Source organism: Musa acuminata, chromosome BXJ3-6 (genome assembly GCF_036884655.1).
Source record: "Musa acuminata AAA Group cultivar baxijiao chromosome BXJ3-6, Cavendish_Baxijiao_AAA, whole genome shotgun sequence".
Classification (NCBI taxonomy): domain Eukaryota; kingdom Viridiplantae; phylum Streptophyta; class Magnoliopsida; order Zingiberales; family Musaceae; genus Musa; species Musa acuminata.
The window spans coordinates 10,309,587-10,334,729 of record NC_088354.1 but is presented as its reverse complement, the minus strand read 5'-3'; the positions used below and the strand labels follow the sequence as shown (position 1 = coordinate 10,334,729).

The 25,143-nt window shown below is 49.3% G+C and overlaps 6 protein-coding genes across 8 annotated transcripts; 5 read left to right on the top strand and 1 right to left on the bottom strand.

Annotated features, from left to right (window-relative positions):
- Positions 1-400: 400 nt before the first annotated feature.
- LOC135639830 (receptor-like protein kinase HSL1) lies at positions 401-4,493 on the top strand. The gene is made up of 3 exons (XM_065153779.1): positions 401-651; positions 731-3,657; positions 3,749-4,493. The coding sequence occupies exons 2-3, from the start codon at positions 1,071-1,073 to the stop codon at positions 4,141-4,143; spliced, it is 2,982 nt and encodes a 993-aa protein (XP_065009851.1). The 5' UTR covers positions 401-651; positions 731-1,070; the 3' UTR covers positions 4,144-4,493.
- An 867-nt stretch (positions 4,494-5,360) lies between these two features.
- Positions 5,361-6,650, top strand: LOC135640833 (uncharacterized). The gene has a single exon (XM_065155604.1). The coding sequence runs from the start codon at positions 5,361-5,363 to the stop codon at positions 6,648-6,650; it is 1,290 nt and encodes a 429-aa protein (XP_065011676.1).
- A 3,463-nt stretch (positions 6,651-10,113) lies between these two features.
- On the top strand, positions 10,114-14,275 carry LOC135641630 (uncharacterized). Its single transcript, XM_065157147.1, has one exon. It carries the CDS (start codon positions 10,383-10,385, stop codon positions 12,933-12,935), a length of 2,553 nt encoding a protein of 850 aa, XP_065013219.1. The 5' UTR covers positions 10,114-10,382; the 3' UTR covers positions 12,936-14,275.
- An 859-nt stretch (positions 14,276-15,134) lies between these two features.
- On the top strand, positions 15,135-18,610 carry LOC103988394 (MLO-like protein 12). 2 transcript variants are annotated; one of them, XM_009406930.3, is made up of 14 exons: positions 15,140-15,731; positions 15,831-15,888; positions 15,982-16,139; positions 16,223-16,339; positions 16,436-16,496; positions 16,749-16,837; positions 16,913-16,987; positions 17,072-17,160; positions 17,232-17,281; positions 17,379-17,419; positions 17,500-17,673; positions 17,764-17,799; positions 17,873-18,001; positions 18,070-18,610. In XM_009406930.3, the coding sequence occupies exons 1-14, from the start codon at positions 15,615-15,617 to the stop codon at positions 18,364-18,366; spliced, it is 1,491 nt and encodes a 496-aa protein (XP_009405205.2). In that variant the 5' UTR covers positions 15,140-15,614; the 3' UTR covers positions 18,367-18,610. The 2 variants fall into 2 exon arrangements, with proteins under 2 accessions (XP_065013220.1, XP_009405205.2); XM_065157148.1 differs by lacking the exon at positions 17,379-17,419 and having other exon boundaries at positions 15,135-15,731; positions 17,072-17,281.
- Positions 18,611-18,927: 317 nt separating this feature from the next.
- LOC135641631 (fasciclin-like arabinogalactan protein 6) lies at positions 18,928-20,753 on the top strand. The gene is made up of 2 exons (XM_065157149.1): positions 18,928-20,050; positions 20,191-20,753. Exon 1 carries the CDS (start codon positions 19,075-19,077, stop codon positions 20,014-20,016), a length of 942 nt encoding a protein of 313 aa, XP_065013221.1. The 5' UTR covers positions 18,928-19,074; the 3' UTR covers positions 20,017-20,050; positions 20,191-20,753.
- Positions 20,183-21,703, bottom strand: LOC103987752 (rac-like GTP-binding protein RAC2). Of its 2 annotated transcripts, none has more exons than XM_065157151.1 (7): positions 21,518-21,703; positions 21,336-21,423; positions 21,049-21,158; positions 20,880-20,943; positions 20,686-20,754; positions 20,539-20,600; positions 20,183-20,441 (listed from the first exon to the last, which is right to left on the bottom strand). In XM_065157151.1, the coding sequence occupies exons 1-7, from the start codon at positions 21,614-21,616 to the stop codon at positions 20,343-20,345; spliced, it is 591 nt and encodes a 196-aa protein (XP_065013223.1). In that variant the 5' UTR covers positions 21,617-21,703; the 3' UTR covers positions 20,183-20,342. The 2 variants fall into 2 exon arrangements, with proteins under 2 accessions (XP_065013223.1, XP_009404415.2); XM_009406140.3 differs by having other exon boundaries at positions 20,539-20,604; positions 20,690-20,754.
- Between the last annotated feature and the right edge of the window lie 3,440 nt (positions 21,704-25,143).

The following is a 25,143-nucleotide window of genomic DNA, read 5'->3' as shown; positions in this document are numbered from 1 at the left end:
AATACTGAGGAGATTTCTTGACCGGGGGTACTGTTGCAGCAATGAAGAGACCGCCTCCGTTGATAACGAGGATGTTACTGCTTCGGAGTTCGGGGTAGGTTTCGAATTCACCATTGTTTTCTCCCTGAGACACGGAGAGAGAGAGAGAGAGAGAGGAAGAAGACATGGGTAGGTGTGGAGTCGCAGTGGAGATTTAAATGCAAGGAGCCTGTCACTACTACAGATGTAAGTCTACGACGGGTGTATTTGACTGTTGCCTGTACGTCAACTCACGCGAGCGACAGTCTCCGAAGCAGATATAATCGTATAATAATTAATTATATTTGGCTGTTTATAAGAGATTATGATCTTCCTATGTTGCTTGAACTCAGAAATCCAACATAATAGAGATGAAGGCTGTGCTGAATGATCTGTTCATCCTTCACCGGGAAGCAAAAAGAAAGAAGGAAAGAAAAGCTGCAGCAAATGCATGCAGGGAACAAAACAACGTGACACAGATCGCCTACCATTATAGCTTTCCACCTCATCGAGCCTGCACGAATGTGCAGGAATTTAGCAAGCTAATGCCTGACAGAGCTGTTTGGAGACCATGTGATGTGGCATGGGAAATCTACTGAAGAGTTTGGGCAATCCCTCATGCTCTTCCGAATGGTTGGTGAGCTGACAGGTTTTCGTGTTGGCTGCTGCCTTCCCTCCCATATCAAATTAAACAGTGGCAGGTCCCCTGCAGATGGCACGACAGCGGATAAATGGACTGCACTGCATCATTGCTCCAACTTCGATCCCACCTGTTTCGACAAAGGTGTCCGTCGTAAAGGAGAGAGAGAGAGAAGAAGAAAGCATTCCAATGGTTTCTTAGCCCGCCTCTGACTCTCACACTGAGAGTGGAAAGCATGAAGTGGGCACCTGCTCCTCCACCATCATCCAATTGCTTTCCTTCCACTGCCCTCAATTCTGCCTCTTTCTCCCACCTCTATCTTTCATCCGTGATGGGGTGGTGGGAGGAGTAGCCATTCGCTTCTGCTCTAGTTCCTCTCCCTTCCCTTCTCCTCCATCTGCCTGACCGAGCCATGGCACTTGCAGCTGCCGTTGTAGTCTTCTTGTTGCAGCTCTGCCGCCTCTCTCTGTCCTTGAACCAGGAAGGGCGGTACCTGTTGGAAGCCGAGAGAGGGCTCGTAGACCCCTCCGGTGCCCTCTCCGATTGGAATCCACGTGACTCCACCCCGTGCAATTGGACCGGCATCACCTGCTCGGACGGCACCGTCACCGCCGTCGACCTCACCGATCGAGGACTCACCGGGCCCTTCCCCGCCTCCCTCTGCCGCCTCCCGAACCTCGCCTTCCTCTCTCTCTCCGCCAACTACATCAACTCCTCCCTCCCGGACTCCGCCGTCGTCCCATGCGACGCCCTCGCCCACCTCGACCTCTCACAGAACCTCCTCGTCGGCTCACTCCCTGACGCCCTCGCCGCCCTGCCGGCCCTCACCTACCTCGACCTCACCGGCAACAACTTCACCGGCCCCATTCCGCCATCCTTTGGACGCTTCCCCCGCATCCGGGCGCTCTCCCTCGTCGCCAACCTGCTCACCTCCACCGTCCCTGCCTTTTTGGGCAACCTCACCACCCTCCGCCAGCTCAACCTCTCCTACAATCCCTTCGCCCCCGGCGAAATTCCTCCCTCCCTCGGCAACCTCTCCTCCCTCGAGATCCTCTGGCTCGCCGGATGCAACCTCGTAGGCGACATCCCGCCGTCGCTGGGCCAGCTCTCGGAGCTTGCCGACCTCGATCTCTCCACGAATGCGCTCTCCGGCCGCATCCCTGAATCCATCGTCAACCTCTCCAGCATTGTTCAGATCGAGCTGTATAATAACTCGCTCTCCGGTCCAATTCCGCTGGGCTTTGGTAAGTCCAGCTCGCTGCTCCAGATCGACGCCTCCATGAACCAACTCGAGGGGCCGCTGCCGGAAGATCTTTTCGACGCCCCCCTCCTCGAGAGCGTCCACTTCTACTCGAACAGACTAATTGGAGCCATACCCGCCGGCGTCTCTCGCTCCACGAGTCTAATTGAGCTCCGCCTCTTTGCCAACCGGCTGAATGGCTCTCTCCCAGCCGACCTGGGCAAGAATTCGCCGCTGATGCTCCTTGATTTGTCGGACAACATGCTCTCCGGAGAGATCCCCGGGAGCATCTGCGATCGCGGCGTGCTCGAGGAGCTGCTTTTGATCGACAACTTGTTCTCCGGTGGCCTCCCTGTAGGCCTCAGCCGCTGCCAAACGCTCACCCGCGTCCGGCTCAGGAACAACCAGCTGTTCGGCGAGGTCCCCGCCGGATTCTGGGGCTTACCACATCTTTGGCTGCTCGAGCTCAGAGGTAATTCCTTGTCCGGTGGGATCTCTCCGCTCATCTCCGGCGCTGCAAACCTCTCCAAGATCGTCATCGACGACAACCGGTTCACCGGCAGCATCCCATCCGAAATGGGGGCTCTGTCGAAGCTGTACGAGTTCTCCGCCTCCAACAACCAGTTCTCTGGGCCGCTCCCCGCCTCGCTCGGCAACTTGGAGGAGCTCGGGCAGCTCGACCTCCTCCGCAACCTCCTCTCCGGTGAGCTGCTCCGAGGGATCCGTTCCTGGAAGAAGCTCAGCGAGCTAAACCTTGCTGATAACAAGTTCACCGGCAGCATACCCCCCGAGCTCGGCGACCTCCCAGTGCTCAACTACCTTGATCTCTCCGGCAATCTCCTCACCGGCAGTATCCCCATCCAGTTGGAGAATCTAAAGCTCAACGAGTTCAACTTATCGAACAATGATCTCTCAGGCGCTGTTCCACCTCTTTTCTCGCGCGATGTCTACAGGAATAGCTTCTTGGGAAATCCGGGATTGTGCAATGGCATGCCTGGCCCGTGCCCTGTCTCGCGATCCACCGGGGAACAGCGTAGCTTCATCTGGTTGCTCCGCTCCATCTTTATACTTGCTTCGTTGATCTTTGCCGTCGGAGTTGCCTGGTACGTGTGGCGGCACCGGAAGTACAAGCAGGCCAAGCAGGGAACAGAGAAGTCCAAATGGACGTTGACATCATTCCACAAACTAGGATTCAGCGAGTATGAGATCTTGGACTGCCTTGACGAAGACAACGTGATTGGCAGTGGGGGTTCCGGGAAGGTCTACAAGGCGGTTCTCAGCAACGGAGAGACGGTGGCTGTGAAGAAGCTATGGGGAACATCCAAGAAAGATGTGGAGAACGTAAACCATTCCGTGGATGATGGTTTCGAGGCAGAGGTTGCGACGCTGGGGAAGATAAGGCATAAGAACATCGTGAAGCTGTGGTGTTGCTGCACCACCAAGGACTGCAAACTGCTGGTGTATGAGTACATGCCTAATGGGAGCGTAGGAGACCTGCTGCACGGCAGCAAAGGAGGGCTTTTGGACTGGCCGACGAGGTATAAGATCGCGCTTGACGCCGCGGAGGGTCTCTCTTATCTGCACCATGACTGCATGCCGCCCATCGTGCACAGAGACGTGAAATCGAACAACATATTGTTGGACGGTGAGTATGGTGCCAAAGTAGCAGATTTCGGGGTGGCGAAAGCTGTTGAGATGATCGGCAAGGGGCCAAAATCCATGTCTGTGATCGCTGGTTCATGTGGATACATCGCGCCAGGTTTGTCCACGATGATCTCATCCTCCTCCTCTGCGATCTACTGGATGCATAGAACTGAAGCTGTAATTTAATGGTCTCTCATATGCTGCAGAGTACGCATACACTCTCCGAGTGAACGAGAAGAGTGACATATACAGCTTCGGCGTGGTCATTCTGGAGCTCGTCACCGGGAAGCTCCCGGTCGATCCCGAGTTCGGCGAGAAGGACTTGGTGAAGTGGGTATCCTGCACCATGGAGCAGAAGGGCACGGACCACGTCATCGACCCCAAGCTCTACATGCACCACAGGGAGGAGATGAGAAGGGTCCTGGGTATCGGCCTTCTTTGCACGAGTTCTCTGCCGATCAACCGACCTTCGATGAGACGGGTGGTGAAGATGCTGCAAGAAGTTGGCGCAGAAAGCAAGCCCACCAAGGCCGAGAAGAAGGACGGGCAACTGTCTCCTTACTACTGTGAAGATGGTTCAGACCATGGAAGTATCGTCTGAATGGATTCTCGTTTGCTGTGTGTGTCAAAGGCCAGGAGAGAAGGGGGGAAGAAAGAAGCTACTAAATCCTACTGCTGTGTTTTCTGGCAGATTGCTGCAGGATTTGGGGGATGAAGTGTGTATCTTGTCCTCCTCGATATCTACTTAGCTTTTTGAATCCCTTCTCTGTGCGCGGGTAGATTATTAGGGATTGGGTTGAAACTATCCGATCTGATAGATGGATGGATGCAAATAGAATTGGATATCTACATGATTTGTAGGTACTCAATCCATCTCCATCAATGTGATGGTACTCTGTGATTTATATTTTGAAATGGATGCAGTGTTATGCCGAACACACTGTTACGCCAGTGAGAGATGCCGATGGAGACCATCTGCAAGTTGGACCGACATGGACCGGCGTTCAAAGTGCACTGCCACTCCTGAGATATGAATCCTTCCCTGTACCTCCACATACGCTAACCTGCACATGAGTCCAAATATGGTGACCCATCGATCCATTTATTCGACACCGTTCGATAGTATATATATATATATATATATAAGAGGGAGATTTTTTTTTGGGACTTTTGTTGCATGATACCTGATAAGGTAAAACGCTGACGTGACGTAATGCCCCTGATTAGACACGAAACGCCCCCCCCCACGTCGGACGCCCAGCGCAGCACGTCGCCCTAGAACGAGCATTAACAACGACGCGACACTCGCCCACACCCATCGTACCCGAACAACCCCCTCGGTTGACCCCTCGGGGCCGGCCGAGGCAGGCGAAGGCACCGATTGACACCCCCCATACCCTGCAGCAGCTCGGCCCTCCACGCAACGCCCACGACGACAGACGCCATCAGAGGTACGACCCTGTCCCGACGAGATGGCACATCAGGTAACATCCAACCCACTTATAAATACCCCCCCGGTTCCCTACGGAAAGGGGGGGGCGCAAAAACAGACTCCTCTCCGCCATCACTAACTTGATCGTCGGAGGGGTCGGGCCGAGCAACCACCCCGACCTTCGTGCAGGTACCCGACCCGTTGCCGGACCCACTCGGCGCCACGGGGATTCCCAGTCATATTCCTTCCATCAGCCCCCAAGACATCCCAAGGGAATCCTCGCCCGAACCAGTCATTTGGAGCCCCGAACCAGCCGCGTTGGCCCCCAGGTCACGGCTAAAAGGTTACTTACCGTAACAGATTGGCGCTAGAAGGAGGGCCTCCAAATGTCAGGCGATCAGCGATCCCACCTCGCCGAATCTTCGACCGCTAAGCTCCCCGCTTTGGGGGAGCATCCCCTGCACAACGAAACTCACGACGACCGCCCCGCAGCAGTATCAGAACGCTACTGGCAGCTGTTCAACGACCCAGGCTTGCCAGCTGCCGACGGCGCGCCCGCCGACTCGTTGCCAGTAACACTCGAGGCTTTCCACGACCTCGCCCACCAGGTCCGGACCCTGACAAGCGCGGTCCAGACCATCATCCCGATCATCTCCCAGCGGACCCCGCCGCACGCGCCACAGCAAGAGGCCCCCACTCAGACTCACGCACAGCTTCCCGAGCGCCCCGTCTCACCCCAGAACCCCGCAGCGGAAGACACGGCGAGCCGACCTGAGCCTGAGGCTCCGACCGCCGACTCGACTAATGCCCTACGGGCTCAGCTGCGCCTTATCAGCCAGAGGCTCGACGAGGTCCAACAGGAAGTCCGCAAGTCAAAAGGAGAGCTCGGGGCGGACGGACGCCTGGGATCCCCGTTTACCCCCGAGATACAAGATCAGGCGATCCCGCCCCACTTCCGCCTCCCGTCTCTCGATGCATATGACGGTGCCACCGACCCGGCAGACCACGTGGCCGCTTTCCACGCCCAGATGGCGCTGTTCGGGACTTCCGACGCCCTGATGTGCAGGGCATTCCCAACGACACTGTGGGGACCAGCCCGCACATGGTACAGTGGTCTGAAGCCCGGAACCGTCACCTCCTTCGACCAGCTCGCCAAGGATTTCGAGCTCAACTTCCTGGCAAACGCCCGACCTAAGCCGTCCATGGCGTTGCTTCTCGGACTCAACCAAAAAGAGGACGAGCTCCTCTCCCATTTTGTGAGCCGATTCGCAACCCAGATCCGCGGATTGTCGGATGCTCACCCTTCTTTCTTGATGCAGGCGTTCATGACAGGCCTGCGACCGTCCAGGTTCTTCTGGTCGCTCGTGGAGCGACCCCCCGTCACAGTCCCCGAGATGCTCCAGCGAGCCAGCCAGTTCGTCACCGCGGAGACCTGGATGGCTGGAAGGCGGGAAGAACACAAAAAGGTCAAGTCAGAACCGCCCCGGCAGCAACAACCCGCCGTCTCCCGGCGAAAACTGGACCGACCCGACCCGAGGGCCCCCCTTCCCGCCTTGAATGCATCCCGGACCGAAATATTCCTACATGAGAAGGGAAAGGGGCTGCTCAAGGACCCTCGCCCGATGAGGAACCCCCGGGAACTCGCAGACCGCTCAAGATATTGCCGGTTCCATTGACAGCACGAGCACGACACCGAGCAATGCTATGAGCTGAAGAAGCAAATCGAGGAACTTATTCTCAGAGGGCACCTTGGCCGATACCTCCGGCCAAACAAGGAACAGTCGCCTCACCCCGAGGGTCCTGTCGAGCGGCACATCGATGTGATAGCCGGGGGCCTCGCGTCAGGAGGAGGCTCCATGTCGGGTAGGAAGGCGTACGCCCGAGCTGCTCCCGACAAAGTCTCGGGGCACGAACCGGAACTCGAGATCACCTTCCCAACCGGAGCTTCCGAGCGGCCGGACCACGACGACAGACGCCATCAGAGGTACGACCCTGCCCCGACGAGATGGCACATCAGGTAACATCCAACCCACTTATAAATACCCCCCCGGTTCCCTACGGAAAGGGGGGGGGGGCGCAAAAACAGACTCCTCTCCGCCATCACTAACTTGATCGTCGGAGGGGTCGGGCCGAGCAACCGCCCCGACCTTCGTGCAGGTACCTGACCCGTTGCCGGACCCACTCGGCGCCACGGGGATTCCCAGTCATATTCCTTCCATCAGCCCCCACGACATCCCAAGGGAATCCTCACCCGAACCAGTCATTTGGAGCCCCGAACCAGCCGCGTTGGCCCCCAGGTCACGGCTAAAAGGTTACTTACCGTTTTTTTTTTTCTTTTTTGATGTCCTAATTTTTTTAATATCCTAAATATCTCTTTGTTGTCACTTCCTTTGGATGGGTAATATCAATCCCTTGGTATCCATTTTTGTGAGGTGTTTTTGTCCCATCGTTATTTCTGTCTCATCGTTTTGATTATATCGCTTTTGTTTCGTTATGATTATATTAATCCCATTGCAAGGCCCGTCATCATGATGAAGGGAGAAAGAGTCATTGACGATAACGAGCGATATTTAGGGTGTAAGAAAAAAAATGAGAATATCAAATGAAAAAACTAAAAATATGGGTCTAGGAAAAACTTAAAAATATAAGTGTTTTTATAAAATCACCACAAATATATATATATATATATATTAAAATTTTAATATTTTATTATTATATTATTGTTTTATGTTTTAAAATATTCGTTTCTTTCATTTATTTGAATACTGTCTTTTATAAAAAATAATTTTTAACAAAGGTTTTGGTTGGAGGAGTACGATTAATAATATTATCTTTTTATTTTTTATTAAAATTTTAATATTTCTAAATTATCCTTCGTAAATGAACTTAAATAGTATTTTTTTCTCTTCATCTTCTTCTCCTTCTTTCACATTCTCCTCCTCTTCTTCTTAACATTTATGTAGATCGGGAACATAAGATTAGGGTGATGATCAACGATGAACATAGAACACAGGGCAAGGAGCGCGAGGTGACAATCGATGATGATGTTAACAGGGAAGCATGTGCTATGGGAAAAGAAAAAAAGATAAAATAATAATATTAAGATTATAAATAAATAAAATAAAATAAAAAATATTTATTATTTCTTAAAGAGGTTGTTAATAATGAAGGCATTGTCAATAGAAAAAAAAAAAAAGAATTCTGAATAGTACATTTCTTTCCATCTTTATACCACTAAGATTTTATAGCAACAAATCACTTAGAAGATCTTTTTATATCGATGGAGTGGGGATTTAAGATATATTATTTTAATGAACAGAAGGCTCACAGTTTTTATTCTGATCATATATTTGGGTTCACTTGAACCCATGCGGCCCAACCTCTCCTCTCCAATCACTAAAAGAATCAGCATCACATCAAAATTTCTCTTTATTGCCCCCAAACGGATTCAAAAACTCCAAAAAGAATCATTTTTATTTATATCTTCATAGTTAGCAAACTGCACAAGGCATTGGTATGGGGAATCACTGATGCCATACCCAACATGATGAGGCACAGTTAAAGCTCGGAGAAGGAGAAGCCAGCGGGCGGTGGAGGGCGTTCGGTAGCTTTCACGGAGGTGGAGGAGGACAAGTACTCCCCTGCTCTCGCCTGGTTCGCCTCAAAGAACGTGAAGCTCACGTGCGCCGAAGATAAAGGTCTAAGCGGCATCTCTTCTCCCTCCACACATCACTCTCCGCCCTGCAGTAGTAGCAGCAGCAGCAGCAGCAGCTCTCCCTCCCGCACCGATGAGTGATATAAATAGGGTGGGCCGGTTCATTATGGTCCGAAGGATGACGAGAGAGAAAGCTGGGTGGCGCACAATGGCCATGTCTTTCTGTTTCTGCTGCTGCTTTTTTCTTTAGGGTGGGAGAGAGGAGAGAGGAGAGAGGAGAGAGGAGAGAGGAGAGAGGGCAGTCAAAGGTCCTCAAAAGGCGCAACACGTATAACTTATACACATGCGTGCGTATCGAGTTGAAGGCATTGAGAATGCGTGTGGGAGGAGGTGGTGTTGCTCCCGTGCATCGCCGTCTCCGTCTCCTCTTCTCATGGGAGTGGGGACTGTCACAAAATTCTCACCTTTAGTGCACTGGTTCCACAACCAAAGGGGCCGCACAGCGAGGAGACCTAGATTCCTCTCCTTCACCTTGCAATCTAAACCGTATCTATCTCTCTCTCTCTCATCACTGTATTGATGACCTTGTGCCACCTCCTCCCTCCTCATCATGTGCCAGTCCTCAGTCACACAGCATTTTTGGATCTTTCTGCTGATCCCTTTCCCCATGGCACGCCCCCATGTGACCCCTCTCTCTCTCTCTCTCTCTCTCTCTCTAGTCTCTGTCTCCGCATCCAATTCTTTCTTTTATTCTGATACTTACTGTTGAGTCTAGCTGTTGCACTGCTCTGGCTTTGCATCCAAGGAGTGGAGCACCTAACTCTCTGGCTGCATTAATGTCACCATGGCCTGCCCTCGGATAAGCTTGGGAGGGTAGCGTACAAGCTTGCGTTGCCCATAAATCGATATACGTTGACCACGAACCGGATACTGCAAGCCATTGCGATGTGCAGCCACTGGCGGAGTAGTCCATGGGAACTGCTGCCCTCTTCCTTCTCGCTCACTCTCCGTCTTCCTCCACCTCTGGACTCGTATAGTTGTCACCTTCTTCCTTCGAACCGAAGTTTCCATCTCCACAAGCATATCTGCCCGCTGGGTTGGCAATCCGTGCTCTTGGTAAACGGTAGTACCATCGCTCGGGTCTTTCTCCTTCTTTGGCGAGTCAATACCTACAGTCAATGAAAGGTGATCATTGAGTGCACATTTTGATCCCATGCTGGTGCTGTCATCAATGTCAATTCAACGTTCAACGCTCGCTTGATGACGCTGGGCCAAGGCTGTTTAGCATGGGTATCCGACGGCCATGCTAGACCGTCGCTCGTAACGCATGGCTACCGTTGAACCGTATCACCCATGCTAAAGTCGCATGGTTTGACCAGCCATTCCGGAGGACAAACATCCTCCCAAAACAAAAAGCCTACGGAGCCGCTGGTGATGCCATTCTTGCAATATAAGTGAATAATGGAGGTTAGTATGATAGAGATATAAGGTACCACTAGTGCCTGTGACCCCGTCGCTACTGCTGCTGCTGCTGCTTCTCCCGTTTCGAGTCCTGCGTCTGAAGCCGCCTTCCTCGCTGTCAACCCCCCCGTCTGCTCTCGGTAGCAGAAGGAAACCCTAGAATTATTATATATACTTGTTTAATGTTTATCTTTCTTTAGCTCTCCACTCTCAAGTCCCAAGAAGAAAGCGGCTCCTCCTCTCTCCGCTTCCCTTCTTTAATCGTGTGTGGTATGAAGGACTAGATACATAGATGAGGCGGAAGAAGAAGGCTTCCGTAGGCGGAGCCGACAGACCCTATTCCCACCGCCGGAGCCGTGGTGGCGATCTATTCTTCTGCTTTGGTTCCCGCCCTTCTGCCGCTGCCGCTGCGCCGTCTTCTTCGTCGTCGTCCGCCGCGGCAGCAGCCATGCGCGCGCCGTCCTCCAAGTCCCTACTCAGCCCCGGGCGCGGCCGCGACCCGGCGGCGGCGCCCTTCCTGTCGTCCTCCCTCAGCCGACGCCTCCGGAACAGCGGCAGCGTCAAGGGCGCCCAGTCCCCAATGTTCCCCACGGTGGTAGCCGGGAGGCGGAAAGGCGTCGCCTTTGAGGCTGCGGAGCCGTCCTCCCCCAAGGTCACCTGCATCGGCCAGGTGCGCGTCAAGAGCAAGAAAAAGAAGGCGGCGGCGGCGGCGGCCGCGGCCGCGGCTGCTGCTGCCGCTGCCACCAAAGGCAAGGCGTCGGTGATGCGCTCGCGATCTATGAGGGGAAGCGGGAGGGAGGCGAGCTTCCGGAGGACGGAGGACATGGGCGGAGCGGGGGAGTGCTTACCGAGCAGGAACCAGAGGTGGGTGTATCATCTCCCGGTCAGCATTTGCGAGGCGCTGAGGGCATTCGGGTCGGAGTTTAATTGCTTCTTCCCCTGTGGCGGAAGATCCCTCTGTTCCTCCTCGTCTTCCTCGAGATCGGCCGAAGGAAGGGAGGGAGGGTGCGGCGAAAGGAGGTCGAACTCGTGCGGAGCAGTGTTCGCGAGGTGGTTGATGGCAGTTCCGGACACCGAGGAGGGGAACGGACGAGAAATCGTGGGTGTGGCAGTCGAGGATGGAAGGGACAGAGAGATGGGAATAGTAATCAAAGAGAGGTTGAGGAGAGAGGATTTGGAGTTCGCGATCGAGACGGAGAAGACCGAAGAGGTGGTGATGGTGGTGGAGAAAAGGGAGGAGAAGGAAGAGGAAGAGGAAGAGGAAGCGAGGGTCAGCATTTGCATTCCTCCCAGGAATGCTCTGCTGCTGATGAGGTGCAGATCTGATCCGGTCAGGATGGCGGCATTGGCGAGCCGATTCTGGGATTCGCCGGCCATGCAGGTGCGCGTGGAAGAGGAGGACGCAGAAGAGGAGGAAGATGGTGACGATGACAATAGAGATCAACATGGGGAGCGTAATGAGGAAGTGAGGGGAGAAGAGAGGGATGATGAAACTGCTCAAACTGCGGAACCATATCGTGAAGAGGAGGGAGTAGAAGAAAGCCATCAAGGAGTGATTTTGAGTGAAGAACTGATGAAAGCTTCTGACGGAACAGAGGCACAAGAAGAGGAGGTGCAGCCGAATCCAGTCGATGAAAGGCAAAATAAGGACGAGGATCTCATAACGGGGACTGCAGCTGAGCCTGTCGAAGCGATCGGTAACTCGGAAAGGGATCAAAAAGAGCAAGAAGTAGAAGCAGCTGAAGTTGAGTGTTCTCAGTTAAAAGAAAAGCCAGAAGAAAAAGAGATGACGAATGATACTCCTCCGAAGGATAGAGAAGTAGAGAAGGAAGAGGATAAAGGAAGGAGAACCAGCAGCTGCTCGTCCACAGCAGATAAAGAGGAGAGGAGATCAAACAGGCTTGCTTCCAAATCGAAGGAGGGATCAAGAAGGCACAGCTCTGCGTTGAGGGAGAGGGACAAGCGGCGACATAGCTTCTCCACAGAGCGGGAGGTGGGAAGACCGAGCTTGGGAAGACCAAGCTTTGGCGGTGAGAAGGAAGTGAGGAGAGCTAGCTTCTCCATTGAAGCGAAGGGGAGGTGGAGCTTCTCCATTGAGAAGGATGGTCTGAGACTAGAAGAGGAAGTAACGGATGAAGCAAAGAAGACCAAAAAAGAATGCTTCCCGGAGAAGAAGGGTCCGAATGGCAACATGGAAGTCCAATACTCGCATACCAAGGAAAAAGAAGGTAATGACGGGGGAGATAAAAGAGGCAGAAAGCAATGCGGAGTAGAACGTGAAGCTGGGGAGAAAGGAGAGGAGGAGAAGAAGGGCACGGAGCTGCCCGACTGCCTTCTACTTATGATGTATGAGCCCAAGTTGTCCATGGAGGTCTCCAAAGAAACTTGGGTCTGTAGCACTGACTTCCTCCAGTGGCGTCTCCACCACCCCAACTATCGGCCTTGTCACCCTTTGAAACCAGTCGCTGCTGGCGCCACAGCTACCACCACCGGCGCTGGCAAAGTCGGCACCAGAGCGGATGAAGTAACTAAAGGTGAAGCAAGCATGGAGATCACTGATGATAGGAGCAGTGATAATAAGGAAACAGTCTCTCCTATCCAGGAGGCACCACAGCCTTCGTCGTTGCCTTCACCACCAGTGTTGCCCACTGTGTCGGACAAGGATAAGAAGCTGAGAGGTAATGCTGGTGTGCTGCCATCACCGGCACCGGCTCCAGCATATGGGCCGTTCGTGCTAACACGGTGCAAATCGGAGCCAATGAGGTCGTCGGCAAAGATGGCACCCGATGCTTGCTTTTGGAAGGATAGACATCGGCCAATTGGGGCCACCGGAATCGGATTCTGAGCTGATACCATCCAAATTAAATGATTTTGACCGGACCTTAGACAAGGTAAGAATACTGTAACTCTTGTGTGCAATATTGATCATTTTCTTTGTGTTATTACTGTTCTGTTAGCTTGTACAATAGCAATAGCAATCACGGTTTGTTATTTAAATGAATTTTTTGTGTACTGAATGTGAAGGCCTGTTTACATTTGCTATTTTACCGAGGGATCTTGGATCTTATGATGTTGTTAATCACGTGGTGGACAAGGTAGAAAGAGCATTTTACAAGGCATGTTCAGCAATCTAACAAAACACTTATATGTTATATGCCTTGCCCTAAGCATTAAAATTCTAATTTTTGTTTGAGCGATACGACTTCGGAACCAACCGATGGTGTCTTGTTGGGTCTCTTTAAAGCAAAGATCCAACTCTGTGTTGGACAATGCACTTGAATCAATTTCTTATATGTTTGTGGGTTTCATGTTTTGTAGCAATAATAATGTGCACGCCGAAGATGCTAGTTATTTTGTTTGGTAAAGACTGCGGAAGATTATGATAAGATCATGGGATCAAAACATCATATTTAATACTGCAAAAATATAACATAGTTCGATAGTAATCATCTGTATGAGCACATTTGAATGCTTGTTATTTCCTAGACTGATGTAATTTTTTGAAGTTTTGTGAATGTTCGCCATCTGCTGCCGGCAACCATATAATAGCATCAACTGTTGTCATCAATTTGTGTGTTGCTTACCTCCAAGTGTTCTTTTTTAGTCTCTTTGTAGTACATATTGGAGATCTGCTGCAATTTGAGTCAAGCTATAATGGAAAAGAGATTGTTCTTTCTTGTGTTGGTGCTGAACTCAGCAAGAAAATAGGCTTCATAACCATTGATGCTCTGTGAAATGTGACGCATTTCTTTGGTTGTCTTTCCACAACTCGGATGCTGAGCCAGAAATGCGTCTTTTCTGTCTGGCTAAAGCTTGAAGAGAAGGTATTGAAATGAAAGGGAAACAGCTTTGGATAGGTGGTGATTGGTTTCTCATGGCCAAATGGAGATGAGCTTTCAAGAAGGAAACAGCTCTGCGAGTGGGTGCTGATATTGATGTACATCACCTTCCCACAGCCAGCAGGAAGAAGTCTGTCAAGGCTTGGCCACAATGACCCCGTCGTAGGGCCGGAGGTCTTCTTTCTGCCTGCCACTCTAAAAAGAGACGAGAGAATGAGCATGGAAACCATTTCCTCTCTTTCCCTTCCTCCACTATCCGCCATTGCTGGTGAGAGACCACCATCTGTAGCAGCTTTTTCTCCCCTGAAAGCCTTTGTACGGTAAAGGCGATCGCCATTCCTTTTCCTCTGTTTCTCGGCCCCCATCATTTTTGCATGGAACGTGCCCTCAAAGCAAAGGAGTTGGAAGGAGACGAAGCAGAAACCCGATGCGTCAGATGATCCAAATGATTCCGACCCGAGTCCATACACGGCTCCGGTTTCTTGCTTGGATCAGGTTGAGGATGACCCAGCTCTGTCTTAACCTGATCAATTAAGCCAGCAAAATGAATTGATTGGGTGCTACAAATACACCACCAACGACTGCATCTTTTGATATCTAGCAATCCAAGATGGAATGCCGCTGAGTGGATGTTCTACTTGTCGCATAGTGTCTCGAGCAACGAGAGAATCTAACTGATGACTTCAATTGTGTTTTCGACTCATATAGCCACCTCTTTTGAGCGCAATAAGATAAAAGAGTACATCGTTGACGACGACACGATCTCTGCCTCGCCACGGCAGGTGTTACTTGTGCTGGTTGACCTTCATAGATCGCTTTAAATCCCCACTGGGATTCAGGTTCCAAAGCTATGGAGATGCGTGGAGGTACAGATCGAGTACGGCTAGCGATACCTTTGTCAGCATTCACGTTGTCACCATTAAAATCTCTAAGATCCCGTAACCATTCAATGCACCGAGACCTTCTATATTTGATTTGGTCACCAACTTGTTTGTCGACCTCCGAGCTTCTTTAATGATGTTGTGTGCCGGGAGAAGTTTCCAGGAGCCATACCCTTCTCGTCTGACGACTTGAAAAGGATAGGGAGAGAGAGAGAGAGAGAGAGTTCAAATCTCAGCCATCATCCTACGATTTCATGCTATGACAAAAAAACAGACTTGAGGTGTTGAAGATCGAGATCAAATGACAGTAATGAGTAGGATTGGATTGGATTAGATAAGGCAGGCATGATAAACACATGCTCTAGTTTCTCATTTGACTTTTGATCAATCCTGTGGTGTTCTTCCGGTCACAGAAAGCCTTGTTTGAATCTTCTTCGATTTCTCTCTCTCTATATGTTGACCTTTTTTTTCCGTCTTTGTTTTTGTTTATATGCATGCAATAAATCGTGTAATTTTAACCACTCTTGAAACGATGGTTTCTTGGAGGATTCTACGTGAGGCTCAGTCTTCCTGTCTGTTCCCTACCAAGTCAACTGGACAACGAGAGATCGACCTCCACAAGCAACACTCCGACATAGCTTCCGGGCGATAAGGCCGCCTACGTTTTTAGCTCACGAGCAGCAGATCTGTTTGACAACCGATCGAGAAAGAAGAAGAAGAGCACATGAACCCAAGTGGAGGTCTTTAAATATGTAGGCGCATCCCGATAACATCCACGACTTAGTGTGCCACCACCACATCGAGATGTCGAACTCGGAAGCGTCTCTCGAGTCCACTCCTAGCTGGGCTGTCGCTGGTGTTTCCGCCGTTTTGATCTGTGTAGCTCTTCTCATAGAGCACGCCCTTCACCGGTTAACTCTGGTCAGGCATCTCTCGCTCATCCATAATGCAATCTTGCCGCTTCTTCTCTTTGTTAGCTTTCATGCCGATCTGATCGTGCGTCGGTGCCTTCATCGGCAGCTGCTGGAGAGGAGAAAGAGGAAGACCCTTAACCGGGCTCTCGGCCATGTCAAAGCAGGTTAGCGAAGCATGCGAGTGGAGTGTGTTGTCTTCAGCTGGCTGCCATTATTTTCTCTAAGAGGATTTCTTCCTGGGCTGTCGTTGTGATTAGAACTCAGGAATCTGGGGTTCATGTCCTTGCTGCTGACTGTCGCTAAGCAGCCCATCTCAAAGATCTGCATCCCCGCAGGCTTGGGAGACTCCTTTCTTCCATGCAAGGATGCTGCACCGCCAGGCAGATTCACCGAGGAGCAATCCTGCCAAAATAAGGTACGTATGGCTCAATAGAGCGATCAATGTTTCACTGCCTATGCACGTACGAGGGAATGAACACTTGCTTATTTGACATGCAGGGCAAGATATCTCTGCTCTCCTCACAAGGAACTCAGCAACTACAGATCTTGATCATCGTGCTGGCTATGTTCCATATCCTTTCTTCCCTTGTAACCTTGGCTCTTGGCGAGGCCAAGGTATTCTTCATTCATAGTTCATTGTTAAGAACAGAAGAAGCAAAACGATTGCTCGAATTAGTGTCTGTCTCATCAGGATTCTCTTGTATCCTTCAGATGAAGAGGTGGAAGACATGGGAAGAAGAAACCACTACTCTGGAACATCAGTTATCGAATGGTAATTTCACAAAGATCATCGATATTTCACTACATCTTCAGCGTTCACTTTCCCGATTGCAGGACTTTTTGAGCACTCTGACCTCAGCATTTTGACTGATTATATATAATGTATATACATGATGAAAGACATATGGGTAATGTTTGAATGCCACACTTGAACATGACATATGAACCTTAACCGGATACAACCAAGAAGCAATGATCTCCAAGGTGAAGCCTTTCCTTGTACTCAGTGTTCTTTCTCATGCAGATCCTCGTAGGTTAAAGCTTGCACGGCAGACATCTTTCGGAGAACGGCATCTGAAGTCTTGGAGTAATCACCATTTATTTTTGTGGATGGTAAGTTCGATTCCTATTGCCGTGCCTCAGCCTCGTGTAATTCCATATGCTGATCACTTTCTTTCTTGTTTGTAGGTCTGCTTTCTTCGACAGTTCACTGATTCAGTCTCGAAAGCCGATTATTTTTCGCTTCGTCGCGGTTTCATTGCGGTAAGACCAGATTATGCTCGAGCCATTGGTGCTTATGGGGAAGACGAATCCAACTATTTAACGTGAGTTTGGTTTGATGAACAGGTTCATTTTTCTCAGGATTGCAAGTTCGAGTTCCGAAAGTTCCTCCGGAGATCAGTGGACAGAGACTTTGCAGTGGTTGTTAGTATCAGGTCTTCGTCTGAAACCATACTCTCTATGCTTGCTGAATCCGATCTTTTACACCACTTTCAATTGGCTGCAGCTTCTGGATATGGATGTTTGCCGTGTTCTTCATATTCTTCAATGCCTATGGTAAAGCATCATCATCGGTTAATTAGATCAGAATTCCACACTACTCTGCTTTCTCTGATCACCTAGTTTCTTCTTCTTTTGTTGTTTGGACAAACAGGATTTTATAGCCATTACTGGCTTCCCTTCATTCCTTTAGTGGTATGACTATGCTTTCCGTGTGCTCAGAGAGTTGGAAGTGATGATAACTAAGAGAAGATGAAATGTTTCTGTGCCTGCAGATTCTTTTGGTTATAGGAACGAAGCTAGAAGTCATCATAACAACAATGTGCTTAAAGAGCAGTAATCAGGCAATCGTTGTTCCAGGGACAATATGTGTTGAACCTGACAACAGCTTCTTCTGGTTTGGTCGACCTCGATTGCTGCTGCACCTCATGCAGTTCATCTTAGTCCAGGCGAGCTCATCGTCCTGTTTAAAGCTGAAGTCATCTTGAAATACGTGAAAGGATATAGGATTTTGATACGATTACCTTTGTGCATCGCAGAACTCCTTTCAGCTGGCATTCTTCGCGTGGACATGGGTGGGTAGGCCATGATCAGTGTTACTCGACTCTTCTATATTTCGAGCTGATGATGGGCATGCTCATGCTGCAGTACAACTTTGGGCTCCGGTCATGCTTCCATAGAGAGGTGGCGGATGTCGTCTTGAGCTTTGGGGTAGGCATTCTGGTGCAGCTCCTGTGCGCTTATGTTACGCTTCCACTGTATGCGTTGGTCACTCAGGTACAGAAGCTCCGAATTAACCTTCCTATCACTTCCATCTGTTCATCATCTGAATCGTTTCTCGTCAGATGGGTTCCTCGATGAAGGAAACCATCTTCACTGATGAGGTTATCGAGAGCCTGAGAGACTGGAAGAGGAGAGCAAGGAAGAACGTTGCAGAACGGAAGTCGCTTGCCTCCGATAAAGACGAAGCTTCATCATCCTGCAGTCACACGCCAAGAAAGCCAGAGTTCAAGTACCCTTCAGGGAGGTTAGAGCTGCTGGAAGTCCAAAGAGTGGTGGAAGAGATCATTCAGCATGGTGCTAACAACATGTCTAATGATGGCGAGCTCTCCTTTGGGTTATGGAGAAGGCCGATCAATTAATGTAAGATGCAGGCCTTGACCACTGTATTTACTGTAATTCAGGTCAACATCCAAGATTTTCCAATCGAGGGAGAGGATTGATTGATCGATGAACATAATATATGCTAAGATGTAAGAATTCAAAGCACCAAAGATGTCAATTTTTGATGTAATATTTCCGTTTAGTTTCATCAGTTTTGGTTCTGACATGAATAATCAATTGAGTTGATACAAGTCCTTATCTTCTTCCTGCTAAGAGAAAGATTGACGACAGAGTCCAGACTGTCTCAGCTCTCGACGCAATGCTCCAACCCAATACTGCCAAACGAAGTGGGATGTCGAGCTGGAAGAATTGGCACCTTTACAGCGAGAAGGAAGCTCGTGTTTGCGCCAAGCTGGTGAGTTGTCTTTTCCCGGATCTTAATCGAGTCCATGAACCTATCAGTGCCTTCTTCCGGCGCCATGTGACGTGCAGAAGACGGGCAGTCATTGACGGGGGGATGTTCTACCTAATCTTTGACAGAACTGCAAGATCACTCACTGTGAAGTGACAGTCCCAAGCAAGCAAGCCAAAGAGGAAGTTTTAGTGAGAACCGATCATTCTAGTCTTATCTTTGATCAGAGAGAGGCGAATACAGCAATCGGTGGTTGGGCAGTCACCTTCTCTGGATCATGCTCTGCTCTGGCCCTCCTGATCTGAAATGGGAATTCTAGGGGCCAAGGCATGAAATGCATGAATGGACAAAGGACAGCCTCCTCATGATAGGCTTCAGCCTCACTCGCCAACTTCAGCGGCCAGCTCATGCCACCGTGTTCCCTCTCCCTCACTCTCCATCAAAAGCTCCCCCTTGTGCACTTCCTCTGTGTCCATCGTTATCCTCCATAGCAGCGGCTAGGCATCGCCACGACCCGATGGCCTCCTCTCCCATCTTCGTCGGCCTCCCCACATTTCTCCTCCTCCTCCTCCTCACCACCTCCGGCCTCTTCGGCCAAGCCACGGGCGCGGTGGCTCCTGGTCCTAAGCCAGCGCCGCTCAACCTCACCGGCATTCTCGAGAAGGGCGGGCAGTACGGCACCTTCCTTCGCCTGCTCAAAGAAACACAGGTCGGCGAGCAGATAGAGAGCCAGCTGAACAACTCCTTCAATGGCCTCACCATCTTCGCCCCCACCGACAATGCCTTCAACAACCTGAAGCCCGGCACGCTCAACAGCCTGACGACCCAGGAGCAGGTGTCGCTGGTCCTGTACCACGTCCTGCCCAGGTACTACACCTTGTCCACCTTCGAGACCACGAGCAACCCGGTGAACACGCAGGCCTCCGGGAGCAACGGCGTCTACACCGTCAACATCACCAGCAGCAGCAACCAGGTGAACGTGTCGACGGGGGTCAACGAGACGCCCGTCAACAACAACCTCCATCTGGACTTCCCACTGGCGGTGTACTCGGTGGACAAAGTCCTGCTGGCCCCCGAGCTCTTCGGGGCGAAGCCTCCTGCGTCGTCGCCGCCTCCCGCGGTGGCTCCAGAGAAGCCCAACAAGGGCTCTCCGGCAGCGGACGGGCCTTCGGCCAGCGCTGAGGCAGCGCCCTCTGCAGCTAGCCCTGAGGGAAGGATCACAGAAAGGGTTCTGCTTCTGTGGGTCGGGTTGGCGTGCATGGGGAGTCTTCTCTAAGGAGAGCATCGAATGAGTTGTCTGGTTTGCTATCGTGAGTAATTTCCTGCATGCATTTGTACTCTCATTTTTATGATTTATGAGTCGATTTTGTTTTCACTACAAGTGGCTCTTTTCGTATATTTCCCAAAAATCTCGACACGAATTGCTGATTGCAACACATCACTTTCATAGCTTTGGGAAAGACCAATTCTTGCATGCGGTGAAAGAATCAACAGGACAAAGACATTCTCACGAACAAGAGATTACATCACTCCATCGGAATAGAACCAAGAAACAGAGGAAGAAGGACGAAAGAGTTGCACTATCCTTGAGAGTCACCGCACTCATAGAATGAGACAAGTCCTCTGCTTTCGGCTCTTTTTCTTTGGCTTTGGTGGGTAAATAACCACCTTTATTGCTGCATCAAACACCGCCTTCACATTCTAAAGAAAACGAAGACGAGAAGTCAATGATCGATACAGTAGTCATCAGATAACTCCAACATTACACCTTCATGCGATGTTCTTAACCTCGCACTACCTGTTGAGTCTTGGAACTGCATTCTATGTAGACGGCCGCACCTATCATTCTCTTTAGCTCTTCTCCCTGTTTCAGATGAAAAAGTATGCCACATTTAGTTTTGGGCTGATAAGAACTGCTTGGCAGAGTCATCCGAAGCAGGAAAACTTGCCTGTGCTATTGTGATAGGTGTTGTCCCAGGATGATCGATAATAAATTGCCTGTCTTCGCGTAAATCTGCACCTCAAGGAATCCAATTTACTCCTTTTTTTGAAGATTAAGATCACATAATTCATTGACTAGCATGTTTCAAAGAGTTAAATGAGCTTAAAGAGGTTTAAGAAACCGTGCCGATTGCTTACCAAGTTTAGTTCCGACGAGGACGATGGGCACATTAGGAGCGTAATGTCTCAGCTCAGGAATCCACTGCCAAGAAGAAAGAAAACAGCACGATGAGATACAAATGGAAGACAAAAGTGATGCATTGTGAGCTCAGAGAAAACAACATGGCGAAGGCGTTCATTCATACACCTTCTTGTACACGTTCTCGTAGCTGGCCTTACTGATGAGAGAGAATGCTAGAAGAAACACATCGGCTCCTCTGTAGCTGAGAGGTCTGAGTCTGTTGTAGTCCTCTTGCCCTGAAATCCCAATGCTCTAAGCATCAGCTTACATCTCATTTTGTTCTTCTCTTAAACTACAGATCGACTGAGAAGTTGCTGTCATCTTCTAGATTTGTGCTTTGGAAATCAACACTTGGCAAAACCTGCTATAGTAGAAGAAGTGCGTCCCTCGTAAACAGGGGCAATTAGGCTCACCTGCTGTGTCCCAAAGCCCGAGGTTCACTGTGCTTCCATCAACTATCACATTGGCACTGAAGTTGTCGAACACAGTCGGGACGTAATCCTATTGCAGTCGATCAAAACAAGAGAAACACAGATGAGCTCTACCTGATCACCGGGCGAACTCTTCGGCTAAAAGCTAAGCTTTCGGATGTTACCGTCGGAAAGATATTGCTGGTGTAGGAGATGAGCATGCAGGTCTTCCCCACCGCGCCGTCGCCGACCGTCACGCACTTGATGAACCTCGCCGTGCTCATCCTCTCGTTCCTCCTGTCCCTGCTGCCGCTGAAAGAGAAGAAGAGCGATGAAGGTGGGAATTCTGCTGCTAAGCGTTTGAATTTTGAATAGGGATGAAGGACGAACCAAGGACCGGAGGTGAGAGATCAAAGGCTTGTATAATGGAACGGGAGCAGCCCCACCACCATCTCTGTGCACTGATCTCATGCTTCAAGAGGTTTTCAGCAATGATGCCCTGCATCATGTCTAGTGTTCTTTTGCTTGCTTTGAGTGCAAGAGCAGCTTGGAATCACCTCCAATCATCCTCAGCGTGAGTGCTGTTTGGTTTTGGTGTGGAAGACGACGCCCTTCACTTAACTAATTACCCACCAAGTGACCATGATTGCATGGCCATCGAGGTGCCACCATTTGGTAGAGTGAGTCAAAGAAACTTGTGGTGAAGCAACATTGTTGCGTTTAGGTAGATAGATTGCTTTATGGAGATGGAAAGTAATCGAGATCTTAATAACATCATTGGTTTCCACTTGAATTGTTTGAGGTCCCATAGACAACAACATCGACTCAATCTAAATCCAACCCGATCTTTACTGTAACTATGATCATTACAGTATGACCACAACAAGTATGGTCAAGATGGCAGATCGAAGTAATTTACAAACTGTTCCAATTAGAACCAAATCATGATTATTAAAGAAGTCATAATATCATGATTTCTTAATCATAATCCGATTTCGATGCAATTATTCTAAGGAAAAACAGTTGAATTTCTCAATTTTTGCATGGAAAAATAAACAATAATTAATATTAATTGGCAAACATTATACAAAGGTATTTTAATATACAAGAAGAAAGAACAGTTCATCAAATCCAATTATCGCATTTCGATCCGGTTCAAAGACGCTTGTAGGAAGCGCCGGCCCAGCAATGGCCATTTGGGCCGATGAGGTGAGCAAGACCCAACCGCGTCCTTGGTCGAATCGGACCGTTAAAGCCCGGTTAGCTACAGCAATGGACCCCATTAGTCACTCCACGTCCTCACGTCTATGGAAAGACTTAAATACACCTTTGTGCCCCTATAAATATGGGCGCCCGAATGCTACGCTGCGCGCCTCAATTCAAAATTGAATTGGCTTATTCCACCGCCTCACGCTATTCCAAAGAAAGGGCTTCAGCTAACTCCTTTCGTCTCCGGCACCATGTTTCCGGCTTGCGCCGACGACTCCCCGGAGGTCCAGAAGCTCTACGATCTCGGGGAGCGCCTCCGCCACGCCAAGGACAAGTCCCAGATCTTTACCTCCTCTTCTTTCTCTAACCATCTCTCCCTTCCTTTCTTTCCCGGTCCTCTTTCGGTATCTAGGGTTTCGATTTCGATGGTTTTCTGTTAGCCGATTGTTTTCTTTTTTCTTTCTTGATGGAAGCACGCGATGGAAGCGGCTGTCGGCGCGGATCATCCCGTCGTTCTTTAAGTTCTTCCCGGTCCGCGCCAGCAAGTCCATGACCGTCGATTTCGATTTCGTTGGGAAGGAGCTCGGGGTCAGTTCCTTCTCATATTGTCTTGTTGGTCGATTGGTTTCTTTTTCTTTCTTGCTGGGAGCACGCGAGCGAAGCGGCTGTCGGCGCGGAACATCCCGCGGTTCTTTAAGTTCTTCCCTGTCCGCGCCAGCATGTCCATGACCGTCGATTTCGACTTCGTCGGGGAGGAGCTCGGGGTCAGTTCCTCCTATTGTCTTGTTGGCCGATTGGTTTCCTCTGCTTTCTTGATGCAAGCTCGCGAGCGATGCGGCTGTCGGCGCGGATCATCGCGCGGTTCTTTATCTTATTTCCGATCCGCGCGGGAGCTCGGGGTCAGTTCCCTCTCCTATTGTATTGTTTCAGCTTTCGTGGGTTTTCTTTCTTCTTCTTCTTGGCACTGGAACCTTAGGATTTTCTCCGGGGTAACGAACCCCGCCAACTCTTGGTAGGGTGTCGGCTTGCAAAGTATGTGATCCTCTGCCTATTGTTTTGTTTCTGCTAACAGTCTGGGGTTTCTTGTTTCTTGATGCCAAATTTGTTAGGGTTTTAGTGCCATGAAGAAACAAGAAACCCTAAAAGACGAAAGCAGAAACGCAACAGAAAGGGAAGGATCTCATACATTGAAATCAGGGTTTCCAATTATGAGACACATTGTTTACATCACGCGATGATTACTGATGGGTTTTCCTTTTTATCTGCTATCAAAGTGATATAAAAAGTCTCCCTGTGTTTAATTATGGCATCTGAGCTAGCAGGGTTTGTCCTTCGTCTTTATTGTTAGTATTGAACTGAGGTCTTTTGTGGGGCTTTTCTATGTAGAAAGAAAACGAAACATCTTTGATTAATATTATGACGGATTGTTTTCTTTCGTGCACACTTGTTGCCTAGCACAAAACATTATTACTCGATTTTAAGAACATGATTACTCGGATTGTTTTCTTTGGTGCACACTTGTTCAATCTTTTATTTTTTTTTCTTTTGTTAGCTGACTAGATGCTAATTTGTGTTGGGATCTTGTGATGCAAACAGAACTTACAAGACTTGAAACTTGGTCATAGTAATACTGAATGTTAGTAGAAAAATATAGGAAGAAATCCAGAGGAATCTAAAACCAGGCCTTAGGTCGTGGGAAATTGGATATCTTGGGTAACATTTAATGAAACATGCATGAGACTCCTGTCATTGCATGATTGAGAAGCAATTTCCTTGACTTGATACTTGGTAACATTTAAAAGATTATCTCATGTAGTATATGGCGCTTGGTCTTACAAGTAAAAGAATAAAAAGGCTAAGAACATAACTATAAGTTGGAGGTGTATCTCCTTGTTGAGGATCAAAAGAATCAAACTGTGTGGTGGTTTGCTAACGCACTGATTAGGTCATGTATGTTTGTTAAACCAGGAGTGCCATCGCAAATTAGATAACGTTAGGCTGATGAAAATGTTAGAGAGGATGTGATTGGCTCGGTCATTAGAGGAAGTCGCCCTTAGTAGATAAAATAGGATAAAATTTTGGTACTACAGATTATGAATTTGTCATGTTTTTTTTCATTTAAAAGAATGTTGTTGCACTTTAGATGAAGCAGTATTTGAGGGAACTGTTGGAAGGTCTGACCAAGCATCATATAGGTAGGTGCCCGACAGAATCGAAATTATTATTATTATTATTTTTTCATTGATACAGGCAACACTGGGTGATATGCCATCGGAGCACAAGTGTAGTACCAGTCCAACCTATTTTTGGAATCAGTCTTGGGCTAAGATTTAAATTTTTGATTGGAGCTACAGTTGTTTCATTTTGCCTTAGCTTTCTGAAAACCATGCAACAATGGCAACAAAATCTTTAGATCTCAACTATTTCTGATTCACCTCATAGATCATTTCTTGTCAATGAGCTTCGTAAAGAGCAGAGCAATATTACCGGTGAAATTATGAGCCATCAAAATACCTTTTTAGATTTTCATTACTATTTCTTGCATCACCAAATGGTGTTCTCTTATTTTATTCTCAACTGAAATGATCCATGCTTGTTCATG

What these genes read in the sequence shown, in the direction of transcription:
- LOC135639830 (XM_065153779.1), top strand. Translation starts at nt 1,071, where the DNA reads ATGGCACTTGCAGCTGCCGTTGTAGTCTTCTTGTTGCAGCTCTGCCGC. An exon ending in ATGTGGATACATCGCGCCAG is followed by an intron (nt 3,658 to 3,748) that starts GTTTGTCCACGA and finishes CATATGCTGCAG; the next exon opens with AGTACGCATACACTCTCCGA.
- LOC135640833 (XM_065155604.1), top strand. Translation starts at nt 5,361, where the DNA reads ATGTCAGGCGATCAGCGATCCCACCTCGCCGAATCTTCGACCGCTAAG.
- LOC135641630 (XM_065157147.1), top strand. Translation starts at nt 10,383, where the DNA reads ATGAGGCGGAAGAAGAAGGCTTCCGTAGGCGGAGCCGACAGACCCTAT.
- LOC103988394 (XM_065157148.1), top strand. Translation starts at nt 15,615, where the DNA reads ATGTCGAACTCGGAAGCGTCTCTCGAGTCCACTCCTAGCTGGGCTGTC. An exon ending in CCCTTCACCGGTTAACTCTG is followed by an intron (nt 15,732 to 15,830) that starts GTCAGGCATCTC and finishes CTTCATCGGCAG; the next exon opens with CTGCTGGAGAGGAGAAAGAG. An exon ending in TGGCTCTTGGCGAGGCCAAG is followed by an intron (nt 16,340 to 16,435) that starts GTATTCTTCATT and finishes TGTATCCTTCAG; the next exon opens with ATGAAGAGGTGGAAGACATG.
- LOC135641631 (XM_065157149.1), top strand. Translation starts at nt 19,075, where the DNA reads ATGCATGAATGGACAAAGGACAGCCTCCTCATGATAGGCTTCAGCCTC.
- LOC103987752 (XM_065157151.1), bottom strand. Translation starts at nt 21,616, where the DNA reads ATGAGCACGGCGAGGTTCATCAAGTGCGTGACGGTCGGCGACGGCGCG. An exon ending in CGGGCTTTGGGACACAGCAG is followed by an intron (nt 21,159 to 21,335) that starts GTGAGCCTAATT and finishes TTGGGATTTCAG; the next exon opens with GGCAAGAGGACTACAACAGA. An exon ending in GCAGTTCCAAGACTCAACAG is followed by an intron (nt 20,442 to 20,538) that starts GTAGTGCGAGGT and finishes CGTTTTCTTTAG; the next exon opens with AATGTGAAGGCGGTGTTTGA.